General features: G+C 43.6%; 1 protein-coding gene across 2 annotated transcripts; it reads left to right on the plus strand.

Annotated features, from left to right (window-relative positions):
- The first annotated feature begins 1,696 nt into the window (after window positions 1-1,696).
- On the plus strand, window positions 1,697-23,439 carry MDFI (MyoD family inhibitor). 2 transcript variants are annotated; one of them, XM_030220774.1, is made up of 5 exons: window positions 1,697-2,035; window positions 2,386-2,490; window positions 11,436-11,609; window positions 21,074-21,349; window positions 22,715-23,439. In XM_030220774.1, exons 2-5 carry the CDS (start codon window positions 2,397-2,399, stop codon window positions 22,963-22,965), a joined length of 795 nt encoding a protein of 264 aa, XP_030076634.1. In that variant the 5' UTR covers window positions 1,697-2,035; window positions 2,386-2,396; the 3' UTR covers window positions 22,966-23,439. The 2 variants fall into 2 exon arrangements, with proteins under 2 accessions (XP_030076634.1, XP_030076635.1); XM_030220775.1 differs by lacking the exon at window positions 2,386-2,490.
- Window positions 23,440-25,437: the final 1,998 nt, after the last annotated feature.

Consider the following 25,437-nt stretch of genomic DNA (forward strand, 5'->3'; position numbering starts at 1 on the left):
GCTACAGCACATGGTTAAAGGCACACAAAATCCCTTTGCGCATTAGACCGGCTACAAGCGGCCCCTTTTGGTCAACTTTTGTGCTGTACTGGAGCTGGATCTAGGAGCCTTCCGTGAGGGCGCTTAAGCGCCTTTGCTGCTTTTTGGAATTCGTCCATGGATGTCTTGTTCTAAAATCAAACTCCTAATGTTTAATATTTAAAAGCAGGATTATTCTGACAGAATTCTTCTGGAAGAAATGATGTACAGATGATCTTCATTGTTAAGTTTAACCATCTCAGGGGGGCCTAAAAATTAAAGAGGCACAAGACTGAAATGTTGCACTTTGATTGTGAAGAGTAAAAGTAGCCAAACGCTTTCGAAGGAGGGTGGGGTAATTTCAGCACCCAAAAGGCAACCATTTGAATTTGCACAGTTTTGAGGGGGAGGGAGGAGGGTCCATGAGAAGCTGCCAAGGGGTACATAAGTATTGCCATACTGGGACAGACCAAAGGTCCATCAAGCCCAGCATCCTGTTTCCAACAGTGGCCAATCCAGGTCACAAGTACCTGGCAAGATCCCAAAAAAGTACAAAACATTTTATACTGCTAATCCCAGAAATAGTGGGTTTCCCCCCTCCATTTAATAATGATCTATGGACTTTTCCTTTAGGAAGCCGTCCAAACCTTTTTTAAACTGTGCTAAGCTAACCGCTTTTACCACATTCTCTGGCAACGAATTCCAGAGTTTAATTACACGTTGAGTGAAGAACATTTTTCTCCAATTCGTTTTAAATTTACTACATTGTAGCTTCACCGCATGCCCCCTAGTCATAGTATTTTTGGAAAGTGTAAACAGATGCTTCACATCTACCTGTTCAACTCCACTCATTATTTTATAGACCTCTATCATATCTCATTTCAAACTATACAGTAAACAGCACAGAACTGTTTGCGATTTAAGGTATATACTGTACAAGTTTTAAATAAATTAAATACTAGCCTTGCATCCACCCTATGAGGAAAGGCTGAGAAGGTTAGGGCTCTTCAGCTTGGAGAAAAGGCGGCTGAGGGGAGATATGATAGAGATCTATAAAATAATGAGTGGAGTTGAACGGGTAGATGTGAAGCGTCTGTTCACACTTTCCAAAAATACTAGGACTAGGGGGCATGCGATGAAGCTACAATGTAGTAAATTTAAAACGAATCGGAGAAAATCTTTCTTCAATCAACGTGTAATTAAACTCTGGAATTCGTTGCCAGAGAATGTGGTAAAAGCGGTTAGCTTAGCACAGTTTAAAAAAGGCTTGGACGGCTTTCTAAAGGAAAAGTCCATAGATCATTATTAAATGGAGGGGGGAAACCCACTATTTCTGGGATTAGCAGTATAAAATGTTTTGTACTTTTTTGGGATCTTGCCAGGTACTTGTGACCTGGATTGGCCACTGTTGGAAACAGGATGCTGGGCTTGATGGACCTTCGGTCTGTCCCAGTATGGCAATACTTATGTACCCCTTGGCAGCTTCTCATGGACCCTCCTCCCTCCCCCTCAAAACTGTGCAAATTCAAATTGTTGCCTTTTGGGTGCTGAAATTACCCCACCCTCCTTCGAAAGCGTTTGGCTACTTTTACTCTTCACAATCAAAGTGCAAATATTTGATTTGGAGAATTATTTTTCAGAGATTCATGAACCTGGAAAACAGAATGGTCCAGAAAGTTTTGGGAAGCAGAAAGCAGCGCTCACAATAGCAGCTGCTCTGCTTTACTCACTTCTTAAAGGTTTCACACACCGACCGGTTGCAATAAATACCTTTGACTTGAAGGAAGCGACCGATGTACCGAGGATGTAATTTCCTGTGCAAAAAGTCTGGAGGCAGAGCCAGATTTGGGAAGGAGGAGGGAGGCGCAGACTGAGAAGGTGGAGAAACTGGGAGCAGAAACTTTGCTTTCCTTCTATAGCTCATTTTTGCAAGAACTTTCAAGGAGACGAGGTTTTGCAACGTGGAAGAGGCAGGAAGACGATGCAACGGGGAGAACTCGTTTAATCCGGAAGAAAAGTAAGGGTTGAACGTGTAAATCGCATTGCGCGCTTATCCTTAATGTTCATTGTTCATCTGTATAATGTGTACCGCGCAAACACGGTTATGATGAAACTTTATTTTTTAATCTAGTGACTCGGAGAAACTGTTCAGTACTTGCTTACTGCTTAGATGTTTTCTGTGTGTGTTGGCAGAAATGATCTTTATTGGAATTCTTGTAAAATGTTTCATGTGAGTTTGGTTTTTTTCATCATTCTCTCCTCTAGAGACCACAGTCTCTAATTTGCAATGTCTCTCCCCCCCCCCCACCCCCATCACCATTTCTCTTGCCTTACTCTCCCTCTCTGTCCTCTCTTCACACCCTGAAGGTGCTTGTCAGATGTCCGAAGTGAAGGGGGACTGTCCCATTGCGCCTGATTTTCCCAATGGACTCCCCCAGCTGGAGCAGTGCCAGCCTTCAGCCCCTGCCACAGGTAAGCTTGAGTTCCCTATTTTCAGGTCCTATCTGCTGCCCAGAGGTGCCAGTGGCTGGCAGTCACTCCTGACAAAGCTTTCTGTCTCTTGCTTGTGAGGATGGTCTTCCGATGTTATATTGAAGCCCAATGAAGTCTTTCCCCCCAGGTTTTCCTGGAATTAGTCCCTGAAGAAGTATTTGGGGGGGGGGGGGGTCCTGAATCTCTCAGATCTAAATGCTTGAATGCAAACCCTCAGAAAAGCATTGTAACCAGAGCTGAGCTTCTGATCACTCAATGGGGTTGGCTTCCCAGGTGCAGTGTATCCTCCGATTGGTTTTGGTCCTGGCTGTACCACTCCTTGGAAGAGAAAAGAATGATTGCATTCCTTCCCCTCACTGGTTTACCAGCGATAAAATACAGGAGATGCTTGTCTGGGCTTTTGAATCTTTACAATTCCTTCCTTCCTCTGCCTGCTCTCTTCTACCCTCCCACATTCCCTTCCTCCCCCAGGGGTGACCTTAGACAGTGTAGTGGGGGGGGGGGGGGTGTCTACTGGTCACTGGTGGGAGTAACACTGCATGGGCCTCACCAGTGCATAGAAGGTGCTAGTGGTTAGTGCAGTGGACTCTGATTCTGGGGAACTGGGTTCAATTCCCACTGCAGCTCCTTGTGACTCTGGGCAAGTCACTTAACCCTCCATTGCCCAAGGTGCAAAATAAGTACCTGAATATATGTAAACTGCTTTGAATGTAGTTGCAAAATACCACAGAAAGGCGGTATATCAAGTCCCATTTCCCTTTCCCTTCAGGAGATGCAGCCAGTTTCCTCTCAGACCTGAGACCTGCATCCCTCTAGGGCCTGCCATGCTGCCCCACCCCCACCCCATTCCTCTGTAGCTTTGGCCATGTTTTAGGCCATCCTTCTATTTTTCCCTGGGGGTAGGGGCTAGTGAAGTAGAACAGGTGGCAGCCCCCCCCCCTCATTGATTGTCCAGAATGCCCAGTGGTGATGTTTCAGCTCATCCTAGTGCATTCCCTGGTGACAATCTTGTGAGCCTCGTGATAAGAACTTAACACATCCCATAACAACCAAGTTCAATAGGGATTCACTGCTCTAAACAGTTAGATCAGACTAAATGAAACCTTTAACTTTGTATTGTTCCAGGCCCTGTGGCCTGGGTTTGTTCAGTAGCTTTTCATTGCAGGATCTGAGTAACTAATCTTTGCATCACTTCTGCAGGGGCTGAGTCACTGGTTTTACCCACCATGTGTCCTGCTCCATAGACAAACTAAACACCCCCCTCAGTTCGTCTCTCCAGTAATTCTCTTCTTTCTTCGACTCCCACCCTTTCTGAAGATCTCTTGTGGTAGACAGTCTCATTGTTGAGTGAGCTCTCTCTAGTGTATAATTTGCTTAATTTAAACTGTGATTCCACTCCAGTGCTGCAAATCCACTTCATGATTTGTAAACTCTTGCTTCTGGATAGAATGGAAGGGGTAGAAAGTACAGCATTGTTCACATTCAGAAACGCACACACTTTCACCCCAACGCACCTTCACTCATACACACACTTCAGCATGGCCTTACGTCAACAAACCTTCATTCTTTATACCAAGCCACCTTCACCCGCACCCCACCTTCAATCTGTCTCGGCACACTTTCATGACATCACTGTCACACCAACTCACATTAATGTCACACAACTGCATTCTGGCATGCTTGCGTAAGAACATAATAGCCAAGCCGGGCCAAACCGAAGGTCCGTGTAGCCCAGTATCCTGCTTCCAGCAGTGGCCAGTCCATGTCACAAGTACCTGGAAGAAGCTCAAGGAGTAAAAGATTCCATACTACCTGATCCCAGGGATAAGCAGTGGATTGATTTCCCTGTGTTTACCTTAATAATGGTTCATGGACTTTGCAGGAATTTATCCAAACCTTTTTTAAACCCAGCTATGCTAACTGCTTTAGCTTAACCAACGCTCGTAATAGACACTAGAGCCGGTGGTGGGAGGCAGGGATAGTGCTGGGCAGACTTATACGGTCTGTGCCAGAGCCGGTGATGGGAGGCAGGGCTGGTGGTTGGGAGGCGGGACTAGTGCTGGGCAGACTTATACGGTCTGTGCCAGAGCTGGTGGTGGGAGGCGGGGTTGGTGGTTGGGAGGCGGGGATAGGGCTGGCCAGACTTATAGGGTCTGTGCCAGAGCTGGTGGTTGGGAGGCGGGGTAGGTGGTTGGGAGGTGGGGATAGGGCTGGCCAGACTTATAGGGTCTGTGCTGGGGCTGGTGGTTGGGAGGCGGGACTAGTGCTGGGCAGACTTATACGGTCTGTGCCAGAGCTAGTGGTGGAAGGCGGGACTGGTAGTTAGGAGGCAGGGATAGTGCTGGGCAGACTTATAGGGTCTGTGCACTGAAGAGGACAGTACAAATAAAAAAGTAGCACATATGAATTTATCTTCTTGGGCAGACTGGATGGACCGTGCAGGTCTTTTTCTGCCGTCATCTACTATGTTACTATGTAATCTTTCCTGTCCTTGATACCCATTGTAACTGAAACACATGTACCTTTATTCAACCACAATACTGCCTGTATTTGTTTCTTTACCGGACTTGGCGAACGCCTTTACGGTACTATGTAAGCCACATTGAGCCTGCAAATAGGTGGGAAAATGTGGGATACAAATGTAACAAATAAAATAAACTATGCACTGAGTAAAAAAACTATTTCCTCCTACTTGTTGTAGAAGTGTTACTTTGTAACTTCATGGCATGTCCCTAGTCTCTGTACTTTTTGAAAGAGTAAATAAGCAATTCAAATTTACAATAGAATAGTAAAGCTTATATTCCGCTAGATACCTTGACGTTCACTGCGGATTAACAAAAGGATGACTAGTTATCACTAGGAATTACAATATCAACATAATACAAACTTCAAGAATAAAATCTTCTAAAAAAAGACTTCTGAAACCCTTACTACTACTACTTAACATTTCTAAAGCGCTGCAAGGGTTACGCAGCGCTGTACAATTTAACATAGAAAGACAATCCCTGCTCAAAGAGCTTACAATCTAAAGGACAAGTGAACAGTCAGTCCGATAGGGGCCGTCAAATTGGGGCAGTCTGGATTTCCTGAACGGTAAGAGTTAGGTGCCGAAAGCAGCACTGAAGAGGTGGGCTTTCAGCAAAGGCTTGAATATGGGTAGGGAGGGGGCTTGGCGTAAGGGCTCAGGAAGGTTGTTCCAAGCATAGGGTGAGGCGAGGCAGAATGAGCGGAGCCTGGAGTTGGAGAATGTTTTCAGTTGTCGCTATAGTTTTGACATCCTGAGGAGTTCCATATCTCATCAATTTGGAATAGAATAGAGAGTTGAAATAGTTTCCTATACCTGACCTCTGAAATTGATAAAGATTCCGAGATGTCCTACCCAGACCACCCAACGATGGTGGGAGAAACTCCTTCATATATAGTGGTGCCTGAAGTCCCGTATTCCCGATGGGAAGCACAAAGTGGAAACCCTATCGTATTTCTTCACACAGCACAATAAACAGGCTGCTGTGTTTTATTCATTTATCTATTTATTGGGATTTATTAACCAGCTTTATGAAGAGATTCACCCAAGGTAGTTACAGCAGGTACAGTTAAATTTTGTTAACAACATTACTACTACTACTTAACATTTCTAGAGCACTACTAGGGTTACGCAGCGCTGTACAGTTTAACAAAAAGGACAGTCCCTGCTCATAAGAGCTTACAATCTAATGGGTGAAATGTCAAGTGACAAGTTGGGGCAAGGTAAACTTGAGAACAGCAAATTAGAACCTAATAATAGGACTAACATGAAACAGGATCAAAAACATCCACATTTAACATCACTGAAATTCAAATACCAGAGATATAATACGATGTCAGCATAATACAAATGAAACATCTAATAAGCACACGGTAGAACATTCAAATAACATTGATGTGATGCGAATGCTTTACTACAATACAACTTACCATATATCTGAGGGGCCAAGGATAGAATACGGATGGGGACAAGATGTGTGGTACAGAGGTAGGACAAACAAATGGGTAGCTAAACTCATTGGGGCTGATATTCAGACCACGGGAGTTACAGGCTAACTAACTCCTGCGATCGGTGATGTTCAATACTGGGCCGTCTCCAGTGACCGGCATTCAATGTCCAGTTTACTTTTGGCCAGTTTAAAGATAACCGGCTAAGTCAATATGAAGACCTAGCTGGCCAAAGATATCCTAAATATGGCTGCTAAACCTGCTTATAGAAATAGGTGGATAGCTGGATATATTCGGTGATATAACCAGTTATCGGCTAGCCGCTAACTGGGATATTCATCAGGGGAAAGCCGGTTATTCCCCTGCTGGTTATCGGCAGATAGCCAGTTAAGCGCTATTTAATCATTGGGCAGCTGTTCTGAATATCGGGGAGATTGTGTTTTTGTAGAGTCCTATCATATCCCCCCTCAGCCATGTCTTCTCCAAACTGAACAGCCAATACTCATATCACCTCAACACACAAGTACCCCAGCCCCCTTCACATCAACTCACCTTCACTCCTCCCCTTGTGCCAAACTGGCTTCCCTTCACTGCAGCCCACTTTCACCTCAAAATATCCTCACTCAAATACGCTATCACACCTATGCAGTATCCTCTGCGTTCTAGGTATGGTACATAAGTATTGTTATACTGGAACAGACCGAAGGTCCCTCAAGCCCAGCATCCAGTTTCCGACAGTGGCCAATCCAGGTCTCAAGTACCTGGAAAGATCCCAAAACAATACACTTTATGCTGCTTATCCCAGAAATAAACAGTGCATTTTCCCCAAGTCCATCTTAATAATGGCTTATGGACTTTTCATTTAGGAAGCTATCCAAACCTTTTTTAAACCCCACTAAGCTAACTGCTTTTACTACATTCTCTGTCGACGAATTCCAGAGTTTAATTACACATTGAGTGAAGAAATATTTTCTCCAATTTGATTTAAATTTACTACTTTGTAGCTTCATTGCGTGCCTCCTAGTATTTTTGTAATGAGTAAACAAACAATTCACGTCTGTCTGTTCCACTCCACTCATTGTTTTATAGACCTTAATCATATCTCCCCTCAGCCGTCTTTTCTCTAAGCTGAAGAGCCCTAGCTGCTTTAGCCTTTCCTTATAGGGAAGGAAGAGCAGAGCAGGCAACGCAGTCCGGTGATGGACAAGGCTTCAGCTGGCGGGGGTTGGGGACCCCCACCAGCAAAATCAGGGGCCCAGAGGAAATTTGAGGGGTCCAGGCCCCCATGGCCCCACATAGCTACGCCACTGCATCATAAAATCTTGTAAATTTAATTAAATCAATGTAATCTGTAGCAAATGTTAAATGTAAGTCACATTGAACTGAATCTTATTTTTGTGGGATACAAGTATGAATGAATGAATGAATAAACAAACAAATAAAATCCAGATTGAGCACTGAGAATGATAACCTGGTTTGAGCAGGCGTAAATCCTGGGCGCTGATCTTTGAGTGCTCATTATAGAATCACATTGAACCACGTCATCTACTGAATCTGACCCTATGAGCCCAATAGTCAAAGGATTTCAGCTCCTAAATTGGCCTCTGAAAATTTACTAGGGCCGAGTGCATAATTTACCTCTGAAAATTTCACTAAACTCCTACATTTAGGAGCATAGAAAGTGGCTGGTTGATGGGACAGATTTAGGTTGGGGGAAAAACCTTTATAGCTTTTCAGCACTAGGCTCAAATATTATAAATCTGGGCAAATTAGTGGCAGTTCTCAGTTTATAAGCCTAGGAGTTGATATTTGTATTTATTTATTTTCAACTCTCACAAGTACAGACTTGAATCACCCAAGAAAATATAAAATGGACAACTACCTGTATAATATTTATAGGCAATATAAATTCTTCCTTAGACTCCAAACTGGGGGGGGGGGGGGGGGGGGGGGGGACAGGCAAAGAAAACTAAACAGAGATATCAAAAGAAGAAATACATTTGAAGAGAAAGGCTTAACCAGTTATCATCCTGCCTTAATATACAATGCCAGCTAACTAGATGGTCATATACTGGATATCGATCCGAGATGTTCAGGAGCAAATATTTAACAACACATTTGCAAGGATATCCCAAAAGATATGTTGCACCTAAATGTTTAGTGTCTTCCCTCATTACCAAGAACTCCTCTCTTCGCTCCTGAGTTGAATTTGTCACATCAGGATATAGCCAAATTTTCTGTCAACAAAACAAAAGACCAGCGTTCTTAAAATATAATCTCATAACGGCATTTAAATCATGCTCAAAAATGAAGGAGACCAGCAATGTTGCTCTATCCGATACATCTGACAAAAATTCTTCTAATATAGCAGTGGACTAACACGGCTACCACACCTCTCTAATATAGCAGAAATGTGTAATCCATTTTCTTGTACTGGATCCTGAAATTGCCTCCAATTTCCCCAGTAGGATTTTTAATTATAGCAGGTATATAATAAATGTAGTTAAATGGGGGAATAGCTTCTGAGGGAACCTTCAGTTTTTCCAAAGAAACTTTTGAAATAAGTCCATAGGGGAAATCCTAACAGCTCTTGGAAAACTCTAAGATTTAAACGTCTATTATAATTCTCCACTTCTAATTTTCGATGAAAAAATTTCTGGTTAGTTTCCTTAAGAGACTTCACCTCTTGTTATGTAGGTGATACCTTCTCCAAACAAGGGCTTCTTTTACAAAACCATGCTAGTGATTCCTGCATGGCAAATGAGAGGGAGCCCATCGGAATTGAATGGGCTTTCTCACATTTGCCGCACCGAGAATCGGTGTAAAAGCAGCTCCAACTGACTGAGATAACTGCTCCACTTTACTCATGAGAATTGTAATTTCGTGTGCAGATTTCTCTAATCACCTTCCAAAGAACATTCAGTGTCACCTCTGAGGCAGTGGCGTAGCCAAGGGTGGGCTTGGGTGGGCTCAGGCCCACCCAGTAGCAGCTCACCTATGATGTGGCTTTCACCAGTTGAAAACTCCCAACAACTGTCCCTCCTACACACCTTGTAAATAGCAGATCTTCACCTGCAGCAGCTGATACAGCCCCACCGCCTTCCCTCTGACGTGTTCCTGCCTTTGCAGAAACAGGAAGTTGTGTCAGTGGAAGGCTGTGGGGCCAACACGAGTGTATTAGTTGCTGTTCACTGCCAGTGAAAATCTGCTATTTAAAAGATATGCGGGAGAGGGGGGATGTTTTGAGAGACCATATAGCATGCAGGTGAGAGAAGGAGAGACCAAATCACCTTGCTCTGAGGGGGTAAATTCCTTTCCAGCTGCAAAGTTCTTCACCAAGTCTGGTTCAGTCAGGGGCTTGACCCGGCCGCCACGGGCTTCAACCCCTGCAACCTCAGCTGGGTGAAAGCCCACGGCCTCACCTCGGTCTGCCATCAGACTCGGGGTAGAGTTGGCAATCGGTGGAGAGGACACCACAGTGTCCTTATTCCCTAAGGAGTTAGGCGCTCTCTCAGCCAACCCCAGTGTGGGACTTCCTCCAACACTCAGTGGCAGGGTCTGGCTGCAATCGATTGAGCTTCTGTTGCATCGGAGACATCGTTGGTGGTGGTACAGCTTGCTTAGCCCCCCTGCTTCTGGCATGCGACTTAACTTCTCGCTGAAAAAACGCAAAGGTAGGAGAAACTCTAGCTCCACTCCCAGCGACATGCAGCCTAACTTACACTCCCCTAGGAGTTGATATTCAAAGAAACGTCACCAGCAATCGCTTCTTCGGGGCACTTAACTGCTTAGTACAGAATAACAAAACTAGTTATTTTGTGTTTCACACCATTTGATTTATTCAGTGGTTTTTTCCTATTTTTCATTTACTTAACCAATCAATGCCACTAAAGTCTCCACAGATGACTAAAGGGAAAGCCAGCTATTTTCTGGGTGGTCCAGGGGTTCAGTTGGCACTTCTACGGTTAAGCACTGATATTCAATGCTTAACCACCTAAGTTAATGGCCAAATCGGAGCACATGAAACGCAGTCCTTTCTTTTATGCAGTTAACTGCTGAATATTCCCTTATCTCTTGTTTGTCCTGTTTGTCTGTCCTAATTAGATTGTAAGCTCTGTCGAGCAGGAACTGTCTCTTCATGTTCAAGTGTACAGCGCTGCGTACGTCTAGTAGCGCTTTAGAAATGATAAGTAGTAGTAGTAGTAGTCTTTAGGATTCCGGAATCTTGCTATTCTTTGGGTTCCGGAATGTTGCTACTCTTTAGGATTCCGCACAGAATCTTGCTACTCTTTCAGATTCCGGAATCTTGCTACTCTTTGGGATTCCGGAATGTTGCTACGCTTTGGGATTCCAGAATCTTGCTACTCTTTGTCCTTATCCCTTATTTGTCCTGTTTGTCTGTCTTGATTAGATTGTAAGCTCTGTCGAGCAGGGACTGTCTCTTCATGTTCAAGTGTACAGCGCTGCGTACGTCTAGTAGCGCTTTAGAAATGATTAGTAGTAGTAGTAGAATATGGCACTTAATTGCAGAAGAGATGTTGGCTCACAAAGCCAGATATTCATGGCCTGGGAATAACACCGGCGGCAGTTTGAACAACAAAACACTGACCATTGCCCGCCCCTAAATTAAGATGAATTTTCAGTTGAAAGTGGATGCTCCTAAGTTTAACTGAAAATATGGCACAAATCTAGGAGCTGAGCTTTTTTCAATATTGGGCCCTTTGACTAGTTCACCTTTCCTGCAAAGCTATTTAAAACTAGACCTGAAGCCTGTTTCTCTCTCACTCTCTGTTACGCTTGACAGTCAAACGGAGGCAGACAGTGTCCTGTGTTACCTTCTTTAAAAGTAGAAATGATCATTAGGAACAGTTTCTAACTGATGAGCCCAAGAGTTTGAGAACAAAGCACTCGTGAGATTTGTCTAAACCTCGAATGTTTGTTTGATCTTTCAGATAAAAGGAAAAGTCAAAGTGCTTTTTGCCTACAAAATTCAATGCCAGTGCCAGTAACACACAGTTCGGACTGTCAGAGAGAGGAAGAGGAAGGCCTGCGTAAGGTGGAAGCACTCGAACCCCACAGCAGTGCAGCACATGGAGAGCTTCTAGCAAATCTGGGAGCCGTAACTAGTGAGTATCTTACTCCCTGCCTACTCCTCCAAGAGATAAGATATATACACAGGTGCTCCTGGTAGCATAACTGGCATTTTTAGCAATGCTGCGAGATGGCTGAGTTCCGCTTGTATAAGTGCTGAGAATTTTATTTTTTTATTTATTTTTGTTACATTTGTACCCCGCACTTTCCCACTCATGGCAGGCTCAATGCGGCAGGCAATGGAGGGTTAAGTGACTTGCCCAGAGTCACAAGGAGCTGCCTGTGCTGGGAATTGAACTTAGTTCCTCAATTCCCCAGGACCAAAGTCCACCACCCTAACCACTAGGCCACTCCTGTAATCTGCAACGTAGCCCTTAACTCATTCTGCTTATGAGTTCAGTGAAAGCCAAAAGGGATTTCAGCTGGGCTCACACTGTCTCAGTAGGCCAAAGTGAGTTGCATTTAGGTACATTAGGTGATTTCCTTCAGAAAATGGAAAGCAAACCCAACAAAGCAAATAGAATGTTAGGTACTATTAGAAAAGGAATGGAAAACAAAAATGAGGATGTTATAATGCCTTTCTATCGCTCCATGGCACGACCATACCTCGAATACTGTGGGCAGTTCTGGTCACCGCATCTCAAAAAAGATATAGTGGAATTAGAAAAGATACAGAGAAGGGCAACAAAAATGATGAAAGGGATGGGACGACTTCCCTATGAGGAAAGGCTAAAGCGGCTAGGGCTCTTCAGCCTGAAGAAGAGGCATCTGAGGGCAGATATGATACATAAAATACTGAGTGGAGTGGAACGGGTAGACGTGAATTGCTTGTTTACTCTTTCCAAAAATACTAGGATTAGGGGGCACGCAATGAAGCTACAAAGTAGCAAATTTAAAACAAATCAAAGAAAATATTTCTTCACTCAACATGTAATTAAACTCTGGAATTCATTGACAGAAAATGTAGTAAAAGCAGTTAGCTTAGCGGGGTTTAAAAAAGGTTTGGATACCTTCCTAAAAGAAAAGTCCATAAACTATTATTAAGATGGACTTGGGAAAATCCACTGCTTATTTTTAGGATAAGCAGCATAAAATGTACTGTACTGTTTTGGGATCTTGTGACCTAGATTGACCACTGTTGGAAACAGGATACTGGGCTTGATGGACCTTCAGTCTGTCCCAGTATGGCATGTACTTATGTTCTTATGACCCAAAAAAAGAAAATAAAAAAGAGCAAAGCACTGGCAACCTAGATGAAAAAAAAAAGCAATAATGTAGGTAACAGACACTTGAAAAAGAAGCTGTAATACAGTAGAATAAGAGACACTTTGGAAAGAAATCTGTAATAATCTATATATATAAAACTCACCCTCAACGTTCTATTGGCTTCTGACGTCACTGAAGCCAAGGTTCGTATGTTCGAAGCTCTGAAGCCTCAAAAATCACAGTCTCTGGGCCCCGCCCTCGCGTCAAACGTTATGACGTTGAGGGCGGAGCAATGCACCAACATCGACGACGGGTGGGGGTGGGGGCCATAGGAAAGCCTTGCTAGCACCCGTTTCATTGGCTCCAGAAATGGGCCTTTTTTTACTAGTGCAGAATAAGAGACACTTTGGAAGGAAACCTGCTGTCCAGGGCAAACGTAACACTACTCACGTTTTCAAGTCTATTGAAAGTAAACAGTCTATGAGTGAGTCATTTGGACTGACAGAAAAGGAGGCTCAGAAAGTACATATTAAAAGCAGAGAAATGAAAAAACGCCAGGCATTTTGAGTTTTCTATACCTGAATATTTTAGTGCCAGGTGCGACTTTTTTGGAAGACATAAAAGACTTACAATGTTGCCAGCAGGTGAGATACTCAGTAGTTAATTTACTTATATCTAAGGTGTTAGTTATACAATGTTTGAGTTGAATCCATTTATAATATTGAGAACTTGTGAGACCATATTTTGTACGTAATTGGGAAAAGGGAAGCCAAGAATGATCTTTTATGACATCATTGAGGGACCAAATGCCAGCCTTTTTCCAAATAGCCCAATTAATACAAGAATTGTTAATTTTAAATTTTGGATTATTCCAAATTGCAATGTACATGGAATGTGTTAAGGGATGCGTCCTCCTTTTTTAATACACGGAATATATTTGGCCTGGGCTTCCAGGATGGTGTTTTTGAACAGAATCCAAGCCTGATGTAAATTTTTGACCCCCTCAGACGCTCCTCTAAGTTTTTTTCTCACCGTTCTTCTCATTTTATCATAGTCTCCTTTTTTCAAGTTAAACACTAACGTATTTGATTTCCTATGTATACTTACTTCAAAGCTAATATCAAATCCGATCATATTATGATCACTGTTATCAAGCAGCCCCATCACCATTACCTCGTGCACCAGATCATGTGCTCCACTAAGGACTAGGTGTAGAATTTTTCCTTCTCTTGTCGGCTCCTGTACCAGCTGCTCCATAAAGCTGTCCTTGATTTCATCAACGAATTTTACCTCCCTAGTGTGCCCCGATGTTACATTTACCCAGTCAGTATCGGGGTAATTGAAATCACCCATTATTGTTGTGTTGCCCAGTTTGTTTGCGTCCCTAATTTCCTTTAACATTTCTGCATCCGTCTGTTCATCCTGGCCAGGCGGACGGTAGTACACTCCTATCATTATCCTTTTCCCATTTACACATGGAATTTCAATCCACAGTGATTCCAAGAAGTGTTTTGTTTCCTGCAGAATTTTCAATCTATTTGATTCAAGGCTCTCGTTAATATACAATGCTACCCCTCCACCAATTCGATCCACCCTATCACTACGATAAAATTTGTACCCCGGTATGACAGTGTCCCACTGGTTATCCTCCTTCCACCAGGACTCAGAGATGCTTATTATATCTAATTTTTCATTTAGTGCAATATATTCTAACTCTCCCATCTTATTTCTTAGGCTCCTGGCATTCGCATATAGACATTTCAAACTAGATCCTGCAGTGCCTGCTAGATTCTATCTGTTAATGCTGTGGTACAAAGTTTTTAAAGCTAAGTTGAGAAGACCATGGAGATTAGTTGATAAAATTTGCTTTTTATATTTTTATTTTGCCTATCCTACAATTCCTCCTTTAAACCCCAATCTCTAAGTTCACAAAGCAAAATAGTGTTCACTTACCAGAGAAATGTCCTATTCGTTCGGAACTTCTCAGAAGTACAATGACTTGAGTGCTGTACTCCTATGGTGAACCCTAGCATCAGGTAAATATGATTTGGATTATTCTTCCCAATGTGCATCACTTTGCATTTGCGAACAAAGTAAAAGCAGATCACATACAAAATACCAAAAACAAGTGAATAAAAAGAAGTGGTTTATTAAACAGTTATGCAAAGGAAGTGGGAGAGCGACCAAGGATGCCAGGAGACAGGAAGATGTACCTTAAAAAAGACTTTATTAAAGATGTGAAGACTCGACACAACATTGTGTTTTGGCTGTTAGGCATCAGGAGTCTCTTGTGCAGGAAATTGTTGGGAAATAATGAAATCAGTCTTCAAACTGGTGCATCAGGTTATTAGGAAATATCTGATGTTAAATAAAAAATGTTGAATAAAAATGTTACAGAGTCTCTTGATGAGAGATGATGATGAATAACATTTGTGGTAATATAAGGAAGTCACTGACCTCTGATGTGGGGTAAAATTTGAAGATGTTGAAGAAAAATTCCTCAGAAGTCGCACAATAGTCTTTAAAAAGACTCTTGGAAACGTGAGCTCGTGGGTCTCAACGGATTGCTGCGCGCACAGTGAAACATCCAATATAAACAGTTACCACTTGTTTTGGTATTTTGTATGTGATCTGCTTTTACTTTGTTCGTATCTCAGTAGGCTGATCAGTGCCTTTTGTTTTTCTTTTTTATCACTTTGCATTTGTCCATATTAAATTTCATCTGCTCAGTCTTCCAGTTTCCTAAGGTTTTCATGCAATTTTTTTGTTACAGTACGTATGTGTTTTGACAACTTTGAATAATTTTGTGTCCTCTGCATATTTAATCACCTCACACATCGTTCCGATTTCCAGATCATTTATAAATATGTTAAATAGCGCTGGTCACAGTACAGATCCCTGTGGCACTCCACTATTCACCCTCCTCCATTAAGAAAAATGGCCGTTTTATCCTACCCGCTGTTTTCTGCCCAATAACCAATTCCTAATCCACAGAATGACATTACTTCCTATCCCATGACTTTTTAATTTTCTCAGAGTCTCTCATGAGGAACTTTGTCAAAAGCTTTCTGAAAATCCAGATACATTACATCAACCGGCTCACCTTTATCCACACGTTTATTCACGCCTTCAAAGAAATGAAGCTAATTGGTAAGGCAAGACTTCCCTTGGCTGAACCCATGCTGATTCTGTCCCGTTAAACCATGTTTGTCTAAGTGTTCTGTAATTTTATTCTTTATAATAGTTTCCACTATTTTGCCCAGCACTGACATCAAGCTTGCCGGTCTGTAATTTCCAGGATCATCCCTGGAATCCTTTTTAAAAATCGGCATTACATTGGCCAACTTACAATCTTCAGGTATTACAGACAAGTTTCATGACAGGTCTTTAGTGCCCCCGGCTGTGTCTATACACAGACCCCCCCCCCCCCCCCCCCCACACACACACATTCAGCCCTGCCAGTGCCCATGACCAGTACTCTGCAGCATATTCTCCTGTTTTCTGTGCATTAGATTTTTCTCCACTCTCATGGTGATGCGTAATCCTAATTAAACCTTTACCTACAAGACCCGCAACTCTTCTGGCAGAGGTGGGTCCTGGTTACTTTTCACTATTAGTTTTGTTTCCCAGTACTGGCTGCTTTGAGACAGAAATATTTTGTTTGTTGGTTATCCTTTGATTTTTGCAGTCTTGACTCTTGTTCATACCCAGCGTTCAGGCTCTCTCTTAGCCCTCCACCCCCTCCCCTCACCCCACTGTCCAGTATAATGGGGCCAGTGTTCTTTCTGGGGCTCTGCCCTCCTGCAGGCTTTCTGCTCACTCATCACTTGTTTACTGAAGGGAGACCAGGAGAAAAGAATTCAGCTTTTGGCAAAATGAAAAGCCACTTTTAAACCAGCAGAAAGGAGCTGCATTAACCCTTTCCATCACACAAGAGGAGAAGCCTTGTTTCAGAGGAATTCATATTAGGCTAAGTTCTTTCTCTCTGTTACGGGGACTGAGGTTGTTCTTTCTATCTCGATGATTTGTGGAGGGCAAATCTTTCTCCTCCTAAGACCAAAATAAAAATGAGTTTATTTATTGAAAAAGTTTATATCCAGCACTATCCTACCAAACACTCAAAATAAAACTTTTAAAAAAAACCCTGTAATTCAGCTTTCACCTTTACATTCTCTTCTCCTACTGATGAAACTTTGTTGTATCCAGGCTCACATATGGGCAGATCTGCTCTCCGCTCTCCCATTTCCAGAGATGCCAAGTTACCCGTTTGTTTACCCTTTCCAAAAATACTAGGACTAGGGGACATGCGATGAAGCTACAAAGTAGTAAATTTAAAACGAATCGGAGAAAAGTTTTCTTCACTCAACGTGTAATTAAACTCTGGAATTTGTTGCCAGGGAATGGGGTAAAAGCAGTTAGCTTAGTGGGGTTTAAGAAAGGTTTGGATAACTTCCTAAAAGAAAATCCATAGGCCATTATTAAGATGGACTTGGGGAAAATCCACTGCGTATTTCTGGGATAAGCATCATAAAATGTATTGAGCTTTTCTGGGATCTTGCCAGGCATTTGTGACCTGGATTGGCCACTGTTGGAAACAGGATTCATGTCTTGATGGACCTTTGGTCAGTCCCAGTGTGGCAGTACTTATGACTTTTTGGCTACTCCTAGTTTTTAACTTACAAAACCAAATTACTTTGGAATTTCTTAGAAGCCTTGGACTATCTCTTCTGACTAGTGTCAGAACAGGTTGCTGTTTGAAATATACATTTAGCTAAGACCCTAGAGAAAGCGGCACCACTTAAAAAGTCATATGCTCCACTCACAAATGCTCACCTTGGTTCTCTCCAGAACTTTGGACCCTTAAGCGCCAAGGATGGAAACTGGAAAGGAGATGGACAGGCTAAACTGTAGAAAACACATGATAAAGTACCATCAAGCCTTAACAGCAGCCCAAACCCACTATTTCTCTCAATGCATTGAACAAGCTGCAAATTCAACCAAGCAGCTGTTCAACATCGTAAAGAGCCTCCTGCAACCCCCAGAGCAGAACCAGCCTGTCCGGCCACAACTGAACTGCAGTGACTTTGCCAACAAAATTAAACAAAATTCACCAGGATCTACAGGCAGTTTTGCCCAGTCTTCTGTCAGTTGGCCAGGAGCGAACAAACTTGCCCTCTGTATTAATTTTTTAACCCGATAACAGAGAAGGGCCTTGATAAACTCCTGATGAGTCTTCAACCAATCACCTGCTCGCTCGACCCCCCCCCTTTCTATGAAAGATAGTGCAGCAGGTGAGTAGGGACCTCATAGAAGGGGCCACAAAATCATGACCTCCTCTCTTGGGCAACCAACAATAGCATTAAAAAGGGCAGTGGTGGATCCTTTACTTAAAGAGGAACAACCTTGACCAGGAGAAGCTCAAAAGTTACTAGCCAGTATCTAGCATCCCATTTCTAGGAAAACTTATAGAGCAAATGGTCTGTATTCAGCTCAGTGATTGGCTAGAAGAGAGAAACTGGCTAGATCCATGTCAATCTGGATATGGAATGGAGACAGTCCTTGTAGCCCTACTAGACCATCTTCCCAGAAACCGAGACACGGGATTTGTCTCAGTACTGCTGGACTTCTCAACATCTTTTTACCTAAGAACATAAGTATTGACATACTGGGACAGACCGAAGGTCCATCAAGCCCAGCATCCTCTTTCCAACAGTGGCCAATCCAGGTTACATGTACCTGGTAAGATCCCAAAACAGTACAATACATTTTATGCTGCTTATCCCAGAAATACGCAGTGGATTTTCCCCAAGTCCATCTTAATAATGGCCTATGGATTTTCTTTTAGGAAGTTATCCAAACCTTTTTTAAACCCCACTAAAGCTAACTGCTTTTACCACATTCTCTGGCAACAAATTCCAGAGTTTAATTACATGTTGAGTGAAAAAATATTTTCTCTGATTCGTTTTAAATTTACTACTTTGTAGATTCGTTGTGTGCCCCCTATTCCTAGTGTTTTTCTGAAGAGTAAAAAAGTGATTCACGTCTACTGGTTCCACGCCACTCATTATTTTATAGACCTGTATCTTATCTCCCCTTAGCTGTCTTTTCTCCAAGCTGAAGAGCCCTAGCTGCTTTAGCCTTTCCACTGTGGACCACAATATCATGCTAGCACAAGTAACAGAAACAGGTATCAGTGGCTCAGTATTTGCCTGGTTCAGTTCATGTCTCTCAGAAAGGCAACAGTCCATATTCTTCAGCAGCAACTCATCAGCAACCTGGGTGCTGACCTGTGGGATACTGCAAGGATCAATACTTTTGCATATTTTGTGTAATATCCACCTTAACCCACTAGCTGAGCAGATTTGGTCAATGGATGCTCAGTTCTACATCGATGACATGAAGCTACTCATACCCATTGAGCTGGACTTGCCTTTTTTTTTGTCTATTAGATTGTAAGCTCTTTGAGCAGAGACTGTCTCTCTTTGTTAAATTGTACAGCGCTGCGTAACCCTAGTAGCGCTCTAGAAATGTTAAGTAGTAGTAGTAGTACAACCCTGAATAAACTGGCTACATGTCAACAACAATTTCAGAATGGGCTAAAAATGGCAAACTTTGTCTAAATCCAAGTAAAACAAGTTCCAATCACATAGCTGACACCAAAATTCTGAACTTCCCCTTAAATCACAGGTCAGGAATCTTGGGGTACAGCTAGACTGTCCCCAAATCGAAGCAACCTTCAACAGCTGCCTTTGTCATCTGCGACAAGTGTGCTCTCTCTCTCTCTCTCTCCATCCATGGAGAAAGCAAGTCTCGTCACAGTGGATTATGCCATGATAACATCAAGGCTGGATTATTGTAATATACTTTACACCAGTGGCGTACCAAGGGTGGGGCAGTGGGGGCAATCCGCCCTGGGTGCACACTGCTTGGGGGGGGGGGGTGCAGTGCAGTGAGTAGCCACGCGCATGTCGGCTCTGCTGGTTCCCTGCTCCATCTGCCCCGGAACAGGTTACTTCCTCTTCCGGGGCAGGGGGAGCAGGGAGCCAGCGGAGCCGAGAGCTGCGCGGCTGCTCCCAGCAGCTAAAAATGCACCTGGGGGGAGGGGCCATTGCGCTAGGGGGGTGTCGTGCTGCACCGGGGGGGGGGGGGGGTGCGCATTGGTGATCCGCCCCAGGTGGCAGCCGACCTAGGTTCGTCACTGCTCTACACTGGTCTGACTACAAAGGATTTGCACCAGCCCCAATTAATTCAGAATGTCACAGTAAGACTAACAGAAGGTTAGTGACCACATCACACCATTTCTGGCTAAAGTTAGAACTCTCTCTGATCTGGCCCATTTTCTTTTAAGGAACAGGATCTCCAAGGTCACCAAGATCCTTCCCAGTAATATCCCTAACCACACCCTCTCCAAAGGAAATCATGCAATGTGACACCTTATCTGGAGGAGCCACCACACTCTGGAAAGGCTTCACTTAACACCAGATTATCTCTACTTCAGGAAGCAGGCAAAAGCCTGGCTCTTCTCCTAAGCCTTGAATGGAAAAAGCAACTAACTAGCTAGTCACACACAGGAGAACTAACACCGACTGCACATCCTGTAACAGGACTCACTTATCTTCTCTTACTCTTGCTGAGATCATTTTCCTGCACCTTTTTTGACTTCATGTGCAAATTTTCCTTGCATTACTCACCCTTATTTCTATCGGACTCCTGTTACTCTGTCTTTTCCGTCTATATGCTCCACCTCTGCTTACACCCTTTGCTCTCTGTTAAGATGCCTTATTGTGTTGATATTACTGTGCTATGATTTGTGTTGTTACGAATAGTTTTACTGATGTTGCCTAAGTCTGGCTTATTCTTTCTGAACACCGCCTTGGGTGAATCTCTTCAAAAAGGCAGTAAATAAATCAAAATAAATAAATGTAGTCCCTGATTCTACCCATTGGAATCGGTGCTGGTGGTTCCATAATGCATCAGGATGGGGGTTGTCAGAAATTCAGGACTGACCTAAAATCTCTTTCCAGGAACTGAGTAACTTGGCAGCTCTGGATTTTGTCTCCACGAGTGAGAAATAATCTGGTCAAGTTGCTGATGATTTGTGGTCTAGTGTGGTGTTGTATGTTTCTACAGTACTAAACTCGGATGTTGTCACTGCATAGCGAGCTCCACATTCCTAGATCTCTGTGGCACCAGGTAGCTGTGAGAAGTGAGGAGGACAGCGATGTATAGAAGCACCAAGTTACAGTTCCTGGAGTTTTGTTCTCTTAATACCACTGCCTCTTCTTCCCCGCAGGTCAGCCACAGACCAGGTCACCCCCGCTGAGCCTCAGCAACAGTACAGACCATTCACTTCTGGAGCAGAAAACCAGTAACCCATCACCGAAAGTGCAAAAGATGAAGAGTGGAACAAACAATGACATCTTGTCCTCTAATCTCATCTCAATCAGTAACTCTCAGAAACCTCTTAGAAAGCTGCAGCCACATCCATCCATCAACAGTCACGGCAGCAAGAGAAGCAAGACCAGCTCCAAATCAAGCTCCTCTCAGATTCCCAAAGAAGTCCAGCAAGGTATGTCACACATTCCAGCCCTTAAAAACAGACATTGTGTACTGTCTCATCACACTCAACCCTCCAATGATATGTGTCCTGTTACACTCAGTCTTCCGATGATGTCACATCTAACCCTCCAACGATATTCTGTCCTATTACACTCAACCCTCCGATGATGTCACATCTAACCCTCCAATGATATCCCTGTCCTATTACACTCAGCCTTCCGATGACGTCACATCTAACCCTCCAACGATATCCCTGTCCTATTACACTCAGCCTTCCGATGACGTCACATCTAACCCTCCAACGATATCCCTGTCCTATTACACTCAGCCTTCCGATGACGTCACATCTAACCCTCCAACGATAATCCTGTCCTATTACACTCAGCCTTTCGATGATGTCACATCTAACCCTCCAACGATATCCCTGTCCTATTACACTCAGCCTTCTGATGACGTCACATCTAACCCTCCAACGATAATCCTGTCCTATTACACTCAGCCTTCCGATGATGTCACATCTAACCTTCCAACGATTTCCCTGTCCTATTACACTCAGCCTTCCGATGATGTCACATCTAACCTTCCAACGATTTCCCTGTCCTATTACACTCAGCCTCCCAGTGATATTTCATCACTGTCTGAATGATGTCACATGTCACCTCTTTCTCAATGACATCATCATGTAATGTGTTTTTTTTCCTCAGTATCTCAACCCTACTTCAAACATTACATCATCCCCTAATAATGTTTCAGCGTTCCCTCATTGACATCCCACTGTCCCATCACCTTCCAGTGATTTCTCTTCCTGAATGATGTCATATCTCCAGTGACACTATTAACTAATGATCTTGTCTCAGGAATGTCGCACCATCTCTAATGAAAGCTGACTGCACCATGTCCATGGGTTGTTTTAGGTGATAAGGGATGATTTATCCCTGATGAGATCTGAGCAATGAAAACTTGCCACATGACATTTTCCTCATAATAAGTGTTTAACTTACACCTGTTAATTTTTTCCTTAATGTACATTTTTTATTAACTCTCTTTTTCTTTGCTCTTCCCTTTCTCCTGTCTCATTGCCTCTGTCCTTTTTGTCTTTGCTGTTTTGCATTTCTCTGTCTCTTCTCTCTCATTTCCCTCACTTCCTCTGGCTGTTTTTAATTTTCTTGTTTGTCTTTATCTTCCTTCTGTTTATCTCTCTCTCCTTGGCCCTCTGTTTCCTTTATTTTTCCTCTCCCTTTCTTCTCTCATTTTTGGTTTTCTTCTCCTCCCCCCTTTCTCTCTTGCCTTTGATTTTCTTCTCTCATCTTTGCTCTGATTTTCTTCTCCCTTCCCCTTCCCCTTCCCCTCACCCCCACTCGACTCCTTCACCCAGATTGCTGTGTTCACTGCATCCTGACCTGTCTCTTCTGTGAGTTCCTGGCGCTGTGTAATATTGTCCTGGACTGCGTCACCTGTGGATCTTGCACCTCAGATGAGTCCTGCTTGTGCTGCTGTAGCTCAGGGGAGTGTGCCGACTGTGATCTGCCCTGTGACCTTGACTGTGGCATTGTGGACGCTTGCTGTGAGTCTGCGGACTGCCTGGAGATTTGCATGGAATGCTGTGGCCTCTGTTTCTCCTCATGAAAAAAAATGCTGTACTGAGCCAAACTCTGAGGAAGAAAGATGAGGAAAAGGAACCCCTGAACAGCAGGACAGCTGATGAGTAGCTGACGAGTGACAGCTGATCACTCAAAGGGACCAGGTTCTAGTAAATCCTTCTTACAAGATGGACCCTCCTTGAAACAGAGTGAGAAGAGCTGAGAGACCTGCAAACAAGCCAGTGGGCTGTGTCTTGTTGAACGAAGCAGGTGGACTTTACTTTGTAATTTTCTTCTGCAAATGAGTTATGACGTTGTGGAATAAGGATTTATGACACTGAACTTGAAGCTTGTGCTGACTGGCTTCTACAGGTTGGGCTCCTGGATTACCTGCTGGTCTTGAGGCCTTTCTGTCCAGGAATTATAGCGGAGATTCCCACCAGCATCTTCCTCCGTATGTCTTTCTGCTGTACCTGAGCCCAGGATGTGGGTCCAGCCAGCTCAGGGCACCTGACCTTGCTCGATACCAGTTTCTATAAATAAAGAACATTCTGTGATTTAACTACTTGTTTTGTCACATAACTGCACAGAAAGTGAAAGCAACAGTAGCCTGAATAAGGTAGAGGCACCCCCACCCCTCCACACGGAAGGTGGATATGGTGCACTGGTTGGGAGGAGGGAGAGGTTGTAGGAGATAGGTGGAGGTGCACTGATTGGAGAGAGGAGGAGATTGTAGCGATAGGTTGAGGAATGCCATAGGCGGTCGGTGATTCCTATGTTTGGGGAGGCTAAAAGGTGGCGGGGTGTGATGGTGTGTGTGTGGGGGGGGGGGGGGGGTATCGGCAGTAAAGTGACTACTGCACTTTGAGTATGGCCAGCTTCACTGTGTCACTCTGGTGCCCCCGTAACTCCGTTACTGATGGTATGGATGCACGTTGAATACACTCAAGGGAGTTATGTGCCAAAAACATCAACATAATGCAACATATTAAACAGAACAGTGTTTGCAATATTCTGGACATTCTTGGCTCCAAGACCAGTATCTTCCTGTTGGCCATGTGAATAGTTCAGTCAGCGGCTCTGAAACTGAAAACCTGTGCTTACTGGCAACCGTAAAGTGATTTTTCTATCAAGTCAGATCTGCTGGCTTCTAGTTTATTCTTATTACTAAATATTTGGAATATGTATTATCTGTATCTAATGGTTAGAGCAGCAGCTGAGAACCAGGAAAGGTAGGGTTCAAATCCCACTGCTGCCTCTTTTATTGCCTCAGGTGGAAATTTCAGTTGTAAGTTCGCCAGGGACAAAAAAATATCTCCTGTACCTGACAGAGATGGGCAGCTGGAAAAGTTTAATTTTGGTATTGTTTCCTGTGTCAGTTCCAGAAATGTTCATCATATTGGGGGGAGGGGTTGGCCATTTTCTCATTATTAACCATGCAGATCCTTTCTGTTTTCTTTTGTACACTGTTATCTGCAAATGAAAAACAGAAAATTTCATAATGCCTCTGTAGGCCTTCATGGTGAGACCACCACCTTGAGTATTGTGTGTAATTCTGGTCGCCACATCTCAAAGATTAGAAAAGGTACAGAGAAGGTTGACCAAAATGATCAAAGAGATGGAACAACTTTCATATGAGGAAAAGCTAAAGAGGTTAGGACTCTTCAACTTGGAGAAGAGATGGCTGAGGGAGAAATTCTTGGTTTCTTTCCTAATAATTCCTAGCATCTCGTTTGTGCTTTTCGCTGCTGCCACACACCGAGCAGAAGGACACCTAGACCCTGTTCCTGGGTGGTGACTCCTAATGTGGAACCTTAAAACATGTAGTTATAATTTGGATTATTCTTCCCAATGTGCAGCGCTTTGCACGTCCACATTAAAGTTCATCTGTCATTTGGATTCCCAGTCTTCCAGCAATTTCACACAGTGCACATGCATTTAACAGATTTGAATAGTTTGTGTCATCTGCAGATTTGATCACCTCACTCATCATTCCCGTTTCCAGGTCATTTATAAATATGTAAAAAGCACCAGTCCCAGTACAGATCTCTGCGCATATCCAACAGACTGCCAAGACCTGTCGCTTCTTCCTCTTCAACATCAGCAAATTTCGCCCTTTCCTATCTGAGCACACCACCCGAACTCTCATCCACGCTCTCATTACCTCTCGCCTTGACTACTGCAACTTACTCCTCACCGGCCTCCCACTTAGCCATCTATCCCCCCTTCAATCTGTTCAGAACGCTGCCGCACGTCTTATATTCCGCCAGAACCGATATACTCACATCACTCCTCTCCTCAAGTCACTTCACTGGCTTCCGATCAGATACCGCATTCAGTTCAAGCTTCTCCTTCTTATCTACAAATGCACTCAGTCTGCTGCCCCTCACTATCTTTCTACCCTCATCTCCCCCTATGTCCCCGCCCGTAACCTCCGCTCACAGGACAAATCCCTCCTGTCAGTTCCCTTCTCCACCACTGCCAACTCCAGGCTCCGCTCATTCTGCCTTGCCTCACC

This window comes from Microcaecilia unicolor, chromosome 12, assembly GCF_901765095.1.
Source record: "Microcaecilia unicolor chromosome 12, aMicUni1.1, whole genome shotgun sequence".
Classification (NCBI taxonomy): domain Eukaryota; kingdom Metazoa; phylum Chordata; class Amphibia; order Gymnophiona; family Siphonopidae; genus Microcaecilia; species Microcaecilia unicolor.

What these genes read in the sequence shown, in the direction of transcription:
- MDFI (XM_030220774.1), top strand. Translation starts at nt 2,397, where the DNA reads ATGTCCGAAGTGAAGGGGGACTGTCCCATTGCGCCTGATTTTCCCAAT. An exon ending in GCCTTCAGCCCCTGCCACAG is followed by an intron (nt 2,491 to 11,435) that starts GTAAGCTTGAGT and finishes TTGATCTTTCAG; the next exon opens with ATAAAAGGAAAAGTCAAAGT. An exon ending in AAATCTGGGAGCCGTAACTA is followed by an intron (nt 11,610 to 21,073) that starts GTGAGTATCTTA and finishes TCTTCCCCGCAG; the next exon opens with GTCAGCCACAGACCAGGTCA.